Source organism: Monopterus albus, unplaced genomic scaffold (assembly GCF_001952655.1).
Source record: "Monopterus albus unplaced genomic scaffold, M_albus_1.0 scaffold20.1, whole genome shotgun sequence".
Lineage (NCBI taxonomy): Eukaryota > Metazoa > Chordata > Actinopteri > Synbranchiformes > Synbranchidae > Monopterus > Monopterus albus.
Window position 1 is genome coordinate 4,105,901 of NW_018127900.1, and position 11,220 is coordinate 4,117,120.

Genomic DNA, 11,220 nt, shown 5'->3' on the forward strand with positions numbered 1-11,220 from the left:
ACACACACACACACACACACACACACACACACAAACACACACAAACACACACACACACACACACACCTTCTTCGTTTCTTGCTCCAGACATTACTAGCTCCCTGTTGCACGCCCCCGTTTGCCTCTGCTGTCCCTGGCATTTTCTTTAACATGAGCAGCTGAGGAAAAGAGCAGCTCGGCTTTCCTTGAGAGCTGCCAAGCTGCATTTCCATGCTGTTCCATTTCCATTCTTGGATTTACAAAAGGGCCTAATTATGATCCAGGAAAAGATCAGAGGTAGAAGAGTTCTTGGTTTTTGTAGTATTATTTTTGCCTGCATAATCATGATCTTTGTGTTCATTGTTTGCATGTTGACTCGCATCTTTGCATTGTTTACAGGCACAAATGAACTGGTAGACATGATGGGAGATGAGGGTATAACCAATCAGATTTATATCTCACCTGAATCCTAATGCCACTGATGATTTTTTTGCTTTAATGTCACTTTTTATGAGTGCCATTACTACTGCTGCACCGAAGCACACCAATCCAAACAATCACAGAAAAACAAAAAAAGCCAGAAAATCCCCTTGCTTCTGTCTTTTTGGTTTGCGGATTCAATCTGTCATCCTAAAACAAAGCAGAGACGTCTGAAAACCCTCCTGCTCAATCATGAACTGAAGCACAAAGAGGGCTTTATTAATGGCCCTGAATCACAAGCCTTGCTCTCAGTTGCTTTAGTAAACTGGACCATTGTCTGTAGCACTTTTGCAGCCCGAGTGGGATTATTCACTGTGTTCATCTCATGTCACCCCAGTTTATTACAGATTCATCATGTTTTGTGTCTTTGTACTTCAAAATTTAGGACACAATTTCAATAAAATGTTTTATGATTCTGGGAACAGATTATAATGTAGTACTGTCCAGTGTTTTCCACTTATTTTTAAGGGTTATTCATTAGATGGGGGAGCTGCTCAACTCTCCCAGCTTTTGTTCTCTTTCATCTTTATTTTTATTTTGTCCTTTTCTTTGATCACTGTCTTCTTCTAGATGCTTTGGGCTAGAAACTTCATTCAAACTTTAAACCAGTCCAAAGACTTTAGACATTTTAGTCTTGGGGTCAGCTTTTTAAATATCTTTTTTACTTTTTGAGCGTTGGCTGTTGTCACTGTAAGGTGATTTTAGTCATCTTTCAGCTTGGTTGATATGTCTAACAATTGGTAGGATGATTTTATTCCTTATTTCCTCCTTCCTTTCATCCTTATTTCCTTTATTCCTCCCATTCTTCCCTCATACACTCATACTCTTTCCTCTGCCCCTTCTTACCTTTCTTTCATTCTTTACTTTTATATTCCTTTCTTTTAACTTTCCCTTCTTTGCTTTTTCCTTCCTTCTCTCACACCTTATTTTTTCTTTTAACTTTTCTCCCTTTTTTCTGCTTTTGCCTTCTTTTTCTTTAGAACTTTTTGTGTTTGGCTCCACTTTTATATCTTTAAATGCACTAACTTTTCAACAACTTCTCAGTGATCAGTGTGTTTTTCAGCAGCATATCAGCACTCCCAATGTAATTTCTTTAGAAATTCTTTTCTAGTTGTTAATGAAACCAGATGAAGGGTGTTTGCGTTCACTGATTGCTGTGGATATAAAAATGCAACATTAAGAAATATGACCTATAAAAACAGCTATAACAGAGTTTTGTTTACTTTGGCCATGTCTCTTTAAATCAAGTTCCTGCACTTCTTTCACTGCCACTTGGACTTCAAACAGAGGTGTCCTCTGCCCTGATCCTCTTTCAGCATGGGGTGAAGTGTAGCCTGCTGAAGGCTTTTGGATCTGTTTGCTCTTGGGATTCACTTGAAGATGTTTACAAATGGCACTGCAGGGAGCACAACAGAAAGAACAGAGATCTAAAGCAATGTTTTCAATGACACACTGAGCTTATGGGGATCATTTACTAATCTGCTGAATACTTAAGGAATTATGATCACTGAGAGATCTACATATACCAGACTAATCATGAAGAAAAACAACAATGAAGCCAAAATAATAAAACCGTATGTGGTGAGACAATGTTAAAGCCTGTTTTAAGGTTTAAAATGTGGTTGGAATGAACGTGGAACCTACGGCACACTTTTATATATAAATACACATTCAGGTAGGTGGGAAAATTATTGACAAAACATGAAAATACAACATACACAAGATAAAACTGGGACCTTCTGCACCTTTTGCAGCTTCCTCTGTCTCACGCCTGCCATTTCATTAATTACTTTGAAGGCTCCCATTTGTGCTTGGGTTAACAAAGCCACATCAACTCACAAAGCGGACCCAACATATTTATGGCCTACAGTCAGTACAGAGGCTGTTCAGCATGAGCCTGCACTGCTGCCTGCCCTCCATTGTGAGGGGAAAGGGAGCATAAAAGAGGAAATGAACGTGTGAAGGATGAATACATGGCCCTGGAGGTCAGCTTAATGGAGTGAGACCCTGGCTCTTATTGACTTCCACTGCCAAACCATTAACTCCCCAAAACTCTCAAGCTACAGCCTCATTACTCATATCAGGGTGAAAGCACATTTCCCATTTGTATATTTTCTGTTGTTTAATTAAATTTAGCTTGTAGATTACTCCAACACTGCAAAATCATCTACGATAATTTAACATTGAGAGTACAAAAATCAGCATACAAGTTACTAAATACCACCACATCAAGTAAAATGCAACACTTTGTGATAGCTTGAACAATCGCCTTGCAGCTGAATCAGATCCTTAAGCACACAAGTTATCCAAGTAACATTTGTAAAATAACCATCACTGAAAAAGAGATCTATTCACTGAAAAAAAGTTAATTTCACTTTAAATTGTCAGGATTTCTCACCAATGTGTCATACATACAAGAAAGAAAACACATACAGTAAGAAAACAAACAGGAAAACAAAGTACTTGCATGAAGATGACTGACCAATGACCAATGACCAATGACCAATGCATTCTGCTGCTACATGACATCACACTGTGTTGCACCATAACTTAAGCCATGTTCAGTGTTTTCACCCAACAACCCTATGATGAGCCACTCATGAAACCACTGCTCAACTATGCCACTGGTAGCTGTAAAAATGTTTCAAAACTTGCAGCCAATTTTCCACAAAGAAAATATTTGGAAATAAATCTACTTCTGCCAAAAGCAGTGGTAACTGGGAAGCTTTGCATGAAGATGACTGCTAAATATTCTCCTGAGATGTTATGGCAGCTAAGAATCCCACTGCCTTGAATATTTGTGTGTGCATCTGGGGACTGGAGTTTTTTTTTAATCTTTGATAACAAGAGAGAGGGGTATGTTTCTTTAAGACAATCCAATAAATGGTGGCCTGCGCACCACCTCCTTCACTGAGAAGGGGCTGGCTGTTTTCCTTGATGGGTCAAGACTGCCATTGAAGTCTGAATGGCCTGCCATGGCAGATTACACTGCACAGCTGTCCTCCTACCGTGGAAATTAAGTTATGCCCCGTGTCAGCAAGTTTTGTGTTTTCTCTCTCTATCCCCCATCCCTGTCCCTCCCCCCTTTCCTCTGCCCTTCTTATTCCCTGAATTGTGAACGCCTCTCAAAAGTGCCCAGCAAGAGGAGGCTTTGGAGGTAGATGTGGGTTATGGGTAATTACACTGGGGGGGAAAAGGGATGAGTGGGAAACAGCTTTGGTGCATCTATCTCTAAAGAATAAAGCATGAAAAGTTTCAACACTAAATATAAAACGAACAATCAGATTAACATGAAACTACCCAGAATTGCTTCACAGACAGACATTCACTTCAACTTGCACATGAAAGTATTTGTGTGACCACCTGCATCTTTACACACAAACACAAGCTAAAAACACAGTGACTGACTCAGTGTATCAGCGCCTCTTGGACTGAATCCTGCTGCACTTGTGGCCCCCGCCTCATGTTTTGTTTATTTGTGGGTGATGTTGTTTATGTTGTGGTCAAAGTGAAAGGCAAACACTTCAGCTCCTCCAGTGAAGTGTTAACTTGCGGAGAATACCTCCCCAAGCACGCAAAACAGCTGAACCCGCTGGCTGCTACAGGTTGAATGAGGGTGAGGAGCCATTACAGCCAGGCAGACAGAGCATAATAATAAACTGTTAAACACCCGCGTTAAAGGGCTATGAAGTAAAATTTACTACTTGTGGAAATCAGTTCCTATCACACAGTACAACACACTGCCAAATGCTCAGGTATTTACTTTATGTCTCATGTGACCATGCAACACAGTCTAACAATGTCAGATGCAGATACAGAACTTTTCTTGAGGTTTTTTATCATATGCAATAAACATTAATGACAACATATGTTGCACCGGCAAGCTTTACGGACGCATCATAAACAAAATCAATAACACGGCAGAAAGCATAGCAGAACTAAATCAATGTGCCGTTACAATTATGAAACCATCACGTTCAGGCCACTAACTGTAAAAACGAATGACAGGCTAACAGCTCGCAGAAGTGAAGCCTCCGCACTGTGATCACCACCTAGTGGCTGGTTCCAGTACAGCTCATAAATCCTGCCTTCTCCGTGTTAGTGGATGGGACATGAGCCAAAATAAAAACTCAAAACACATCAAAGAAAAGTTTACCCAGATGTCACGTCTGTGGTTTTTGGTAGATATTTTCACACTGACGTGTGTACAAGTGCTCATTTTTCTGGTAAGTACGTTCATTATATAAAAACAGGTGCACTTCAGTTGATTTGGGGGCTTTCATTACTAGCTTGATGCTGTCACTCCCCTTCTGGTTGCTAGCAAGACGGCAGCCACTGTATTCACAATATTTTGGCTTTATTTTTGCACAGTGGAGGGAAGTGGTAAGGCCATAACCATCATATACATGTCAATGGTACACAAACTACTTGGATTTAGGAACAAAAACTACTTGGTTAAGTGAAAACACACATTTCATCCTGGAGGTGTACTAGCCATCCACCCCAACCTCCTCTAGATACAAATTTTGTGGCTTTATATCAAGTCAACTAATTTCCTCCTTTGTCATAATTGCTTGCTGGAGGTCACCAAACTATAATATGTATATAACTGTTTAAATAATCTGCTCCCACCAACAATGTAGTTATTTTCTACAGGAGGGCAGTTTCTTCTTACATATGTCAAAATGAGATATGCACAGCTCTTCTGTTGTGTTTGTGACAAAGTAGCTGCTCAATTTTTTTTTACCGCGCACAGAATTCTGGGAACTGTAGTATTAAAACAAACTTGCAGATACAATTCAGTAACCACTTCTAAAATCTTAATGACTATAATGTGATGTTTTGCTGACCTCCGTGCTAAGTGGACTGTTGCATCATGTCAACTTACTTCCTTTGTTGCTGCTGGCCAAATTACTATGGTAACCAGAAGGCTTTGTCACATGAACAGAGGAGGACAGTCTCCACTACTGATATGGCACTGGTCTAGTGGGGTGTCTGGAGACCCTCCTCTAAAAGCCGATCCTATAGGTATTCCATACAGGTGGTTCATAACATTTTATTGATAGGTGACCTCTAGTGGCCATAGTAATTATGATGGGAGCAAAACAGAAATTCGGGTTTTGGAGCATAAAGTGCAACAGAGTCCACAGAGGGATTAGATCAGGGTGGATGGATGGGTTGACAAAACACAGGAGGCTGCTGTTCATTTTTTGTTTCAAACCATGACTGCTGCACAACCTTAACTGCATGTTTATTATTGTAGCCATGACTGTGACTAATGAAACACTTATTTTAACCTAAACCATGATCCTTCACCAACCCTAACCAAGTTATCTTTTTTGTGCCCCAACCTAACCAAAACATGACCATTCCATAACCTTAATTACATGTTTGTTACTGTAACTATGACAACAATGGTCTGGCACGCAGGCTCACTGCATTCAATTACTGCCACAATGAGCCAGTTTCTCTGCAGGAACCATGAGCGTTTCATCTTAAGTAAATGTTTCTCCTGAGATATTTGGTGATCACTTCAGCATGTTGACACTGACTACAATCACAGTCCAGTATGTTTCAATTTAATTCTCATTCTCTCTTAGAACAACTCACAGAAGAAAAAAAACTCCAGCCTAATTCTTTAAAAAAACAAATTGTATTTGTGGCCCTTTTCCTAAGCAAACAAGTGTTTTTCCTCTGCTGCTAAACTGCTAAGAGTTTAGTTTTTTTGTCTTTTGGATTTTTCCAGCACTACACCAGCTATAGAAGCACTGCAGTACAGCTAACAAGTATTTCACAAAGTGTGCTACACTTTGTGAAATACTTGACAGCAATGTTCTAAACTGTGAATATATCAAACGGCTGCCACAAACAGTCAGGTAGCAAAGCATTCTCTTGGTGACAGTGGGATTAGTGCTGCAGGTTTTCTCTCAGGTCCCAAGGAGTCAGGCTCCAGTTTGAGTAACTGGATTACAGGCCTTTTTCTCATTTCAAAGGGTTGTGAACTCAACAGAGGTCTTGCATGATGAAATCAAAGTGGCAGCTGAAATACAAAGGACAAAAACAACAGTTTTGCAAAAGCCTCCTGGCATCGGCCAAGCAGCTAACGAGAAAGATGCAAAATCAATGATCTTTGCTTCGCCGTGTTACTGGCATCTCCTTCAAATGGCATGAATTTAGGGAGGGATCGCCAAATGAGGGTGAGGAAGACAGCATCATCTAGAGAAGTGAAATAATTTATAATACCAAAACACATTCCAAGTAAAAATCACAAGGAAACGACTAACAGCAACATACTTCATTTATAACTGCTTTTAAACAAATGTACGCCTAAGCTGTGGCAGGAGCACAGCGGGGACTCAAGGTTGAGCCCATTCAATCAAATAGCCTGCGGTAACTTTAGGGGATTATTTCCAAATCCTTTCAAATGAACTTTCCATCTCAGTGCCTCCTCCTCCGTCTCAGCCATTCCAAATGTCCAACCATTTTGACATCACTTTCTACACAACCTCGCATGGAGCCAAGGCCAAAACAAATGCCTGTGAGAAATATAATCAGTGCACATCAGGAGTAACAAGCTCACTTCAAGGCCTGAGAAGGTCATAAATTACAAATATAACTGGGTTTTATCAATGTGAAAATAAGACGCAAGGAGCTTATTTGTATATTCATATGATCTTATTGTCTTTGTTTCGACAAATGTGCAAACATTTTACCTTAGACCTTATAAAGACTAATCACAACATACATGTGCAGACTTCAAGCCCTTAGAGAACACACCGACATAGCAAAGCATTTCAATGGTTTTGTGTTTGAGGATCATTATTTTAGTAAAAAGAAATTCTAAATATGTTCCACATAGGATTTACATTTACTTCTGCATGAAAAACCCCCAACTGATGCCAGGACTTAACTGGAAACACTGCAAGGAAAAGCGGGGCTAAGGTCAAATATCCCGTGCTGTCAAGAGTAATAAAGAAGTCATATAACTATATTCAGGATGAAAGCTTATTTTATTTAACTTAGACTGCTGAATAAATGTATAGGAGAGAAGCCAAAAGTTAAGAAAGGAAAAGTCATTTTGTGAATAGTAGTATTAAATATGCAAGGTCTAAAATAGATTTAGTAACAAGCAGCAACCAAGCATTGAACCTCCATCATCAGCAATCAAGAGAACTACACCTCTGGAAACACACTGTGATATGATATGCATGGGGTGAAGGGGTGAACTGATCTGCATGGGGTGAAGTGTGGGCCGTTTTGTTCAAGAGGCCAAAGAACCAGAGCCTGGAAGTGAAGTGAACTCCCTGAAGCAAAGCTGATGGCTGAGATACCTTACCCTCACTCAAAGAGCTGGAACACAAACAGCCACAGTTTGTAAATTAAACCCAGAACTACACGCACACTCATACACACTATCCTTTGTCTAAATAAGAGAGGAGGGCATGTTAACTGCAGCTGGCTTCAAAATCAGCTGTGATAACTTCACATTTCTGAAGCACTTCTTATGGCTGCATCACTTATTTAATGCAACTTAAAAAAATGTTAAAATGTACCTTTGTAAGCTCAACACTATCAAATGTATTCAAGCATTCATTGTACACAGCTTCCATTTTACGACAAGCAGGCCAGTTGTGAGTTTTTTTTTTTTTTGCACTTCACTCATCCGTTCACACACTGTGCATTATTATAACCTAATCAATGCATGCTGCGCTTTTTCTAAGTACTGAAACTGTCTGAACAAATGCAGGAGGAAAGAGGGGGAGGAGAAGGAGGTGGCTGGGCTACAGAACTATTCTACTGCAGGAAACCTTCATGCATGGCAGACTGCATACTGACACTGCAAGAAACTTCCAAAGTATTTTATTTAGAAGCCAAACTTATTAAGAGGATATGGGGATCTTTCTTAAATTAGCATGCCAACAGAATACTCACTTTGGACATAAAAACACATGGGGATATTAAATGTTTTGAATTTTGGATCAAGGTTGTTTCCCTCATTTTGTAAATTTCTTGATGTTCTAAAATGCAGGTGGAAATGATAATTCAACAAAAATACGGAGGATGTTAACATCCCTTGCTACACCTATCGTGTCTTCTTTTTCTTGTTTTCTTGCAACAGCAGATCGTTCCCACATGCTTCCCTGCCGTTCGGCTCTCCAGAGGTGTCAAGCCAGCCTCAAAGAATGAAGTGCCTCCCTTTTGTGCTACCCAACTATTATGTGCTTAACATTTCCATGACAAAGATGCCACTCGACTTCTCCTCCATCCATTCAGCTGGAGGGCCCTTGTTCCCCCTCTAATAAAACATTTTGCAGCAAATCATCGTTTTAAAGCCCCTGAAGCTGACCAAAGAGAGGGATGGCATGATCTGCAACCTCTTCTGAAACCAGTACTAGTAATAATAATATGAATAACTGCATACATTAGTATTTAAATAAAACTAAATAAATACATCCTGGAACATACTGTGTGTAATTTCAACCAATTAAAAAATATTATATACATTCCTACAGGATTAAAATATATCACCACAATGAATGGCAGGTCTGTAGACAAACAGCTAGATCCAACTCACCTGTGTCTGATACTGACACTGACACTGAGACTGGGGAGGGTGTTGGGGGGGGTTGTTGATTTACGGTGACAGTTGCTTTTAACAACAGCCAGCTAAATCAAGACATCGTGGGTCACTGGGCTATAAGTCAACAGGGGAAGCTGGCCTGGATTTTAAAAGAGCGTGCAGTGTCGTTCAAACTGGAATGTAAAGGTTAAATGTTTGTTAAACAGCTGTATTTGGTGCAGTGATGAAGCAAAAAGAGACCGGATATCACAAAAACACCTCCGAAACAAAAAATAATGTTCCTTTAAATTAGTAGGAAACAGGATTTATATAGGCCTGCAGTTTAATACCGACACAAGCAGCATAATCAAATACTGCAAATCAGTCTGTTATGGAACAAATAAGTTGCTTTTACTCTTAAGGTTCACAGCTCACAGGTTGAATAGAATTTTATGATATAGCTGTGTGTATACACACGTATCAGGTTTACATGATTTTTTATTACCTAACTGAAATCCTTGCATAAACCAAGTTAATCATTTCTGCCTACTGACATATTGCATGGCCAGTGATAAGTAACCTGACTGGATAACAAACTAAATTTACTTTTGCTTATTACAGCACAACATCACGTGTCTACTGTTTACAAAAAGTAAAATAGGTTCTTTGAGCAACAAAGCGCATTTTAAAACTTTGATCCATTTTATGTTCAATCTGAATTAAGGCACAACACAATCACCCAATAACTCAGTCAAAATGATATTGTCAAGTTTCCTTTATGCCTTTTTAATAAAAGTATATCATTAAGGCAATCATACAGTGGATTTAGACACTTCTCTAGGCTATACACAGTGAATAAATCATCTCATAGCCTACAACATAAAGGATTCTCTGAAAAACATCTCTAGGCTATACACATATATACAACAAACATTATGTTTGAAGAGAATACAGTCAAAATAACTTCCCTTTAAAGCTGGAATTCTTAGTCTTTTATTCACATGATGAGCATCTGGATGCAACTACGTGACATGTAATAAATAACTGTTTGACTTTGACTCCTAGTCTATTTACACGTTTATAGATTCCAGCATTAAATACATGTAAATCAGATAGCTTGGTGCCAAACGGCAACAGTCAGTCATAGAAAAATAGTTCATTTCTTTAAAAAAGTTCATTCAGAGAAAAGGTCGGCAGTGCACAGCATCGACTAACACATTGCATTGTTACCAAAAGGAGCCAACTGTCTCCATCATGACAACTATCAGTGTCTGAGTGTGACCGTGAGAAAGCAGACAACTCCATTAAGCTTATCACATAAGCAAAGCTGGGGGGCTGTGAAGTTGTAGGGTTTGATATGAGAGGTCCCTGGAGCTCAGACTGACCACAATAACCTTCTGGTCTCATTTGCATAAAAAACACGCTGATCTGAGATCCTTCTGCGCCTAAAACTTTTCATTCAAACAAGACCTGTGCCAAAAATCCACTAATTTAGTCTGAGACGTTCACAATATGTAAACGAGTGAAACGTTTTGAGTGCCGTTTATCCGGACAAGAGAAAACCGGGGATCAAATGAGGGGCAATAGAGCCAAAATGGATGCCAGCAGGGTTAAAACACAATGAGCTGAAGGGAGGGAGGCTCCACTATCGTATTCCTCTATATAGTTGTATTCCCAGAGATCATCGTCATCCTCTCGATCTTGGCTGTCGTCGCCGCTGCCCTCCTCTCTGTCCTGAGAGTCGAAGCACAGAATCTTCATGCTGCTCTTAACAAACTCGCATATGGCCCTCTCCGTGCCGTCACACGTACAAGTGTCCAGCTGCTGACCCTTGGGTATTTTACGCATCTTTGCGATCACATTTCGGCAGGCGTTCGTGCAGACTGCTCCGCTGAAAAGTTTCCCACAATGGTGCAAATAATCGCGCATTGCGGAGTTGCACTGCGGGTCTCTCTCGCACTGGCGGCGAGCTTCAGTGCAGCCAGTGTTGGTAGTCCTGGGGAGACAGGGCTCGATAGCCCGTTTGGTGCTGGCACAAAACGGATCGTGGGCGCAGACGCAGTCTTCTAGATATGGCCCGTTCCTAGTCAGATTGAGCTGGACAAGCGATGAGATGCAGTGGCTGGGACAGTTCTTCCTCTCCCCGCTCAGCACGGGGCCACATGCGCGAATATAGTGTTCGTATGCGTAATTGCACTCAG

General features: G+C 40.2%; 1 protein-coding gene across 1 annotated transcript in view; it reads right to left on the reverse strand.

The window, feature by feature from the left end:
* Nucleotides 1-9,787: 9,787 nt before the first annotated feature.
* Nucleotides 9,788-11,220, reverse strand: part of gas1a (growth arrest-specific 1a) — a 1,548-nt gene continuing 115 nt past the window's right edge. Inside the window, exon 2 of the mRNA XM_020593957.1 lies at nucleotides 9,788-11,215. Within this exon, the coding sequence (XP_020449613.1) occupies nucleotides 10,589-11,215 (627 nt within the window). The 3' untranslated portion in view covers nucleotides 9,788-10,588. The remainder of the gene's footprint in view (nucleotides 11,216-11,220) is intronic.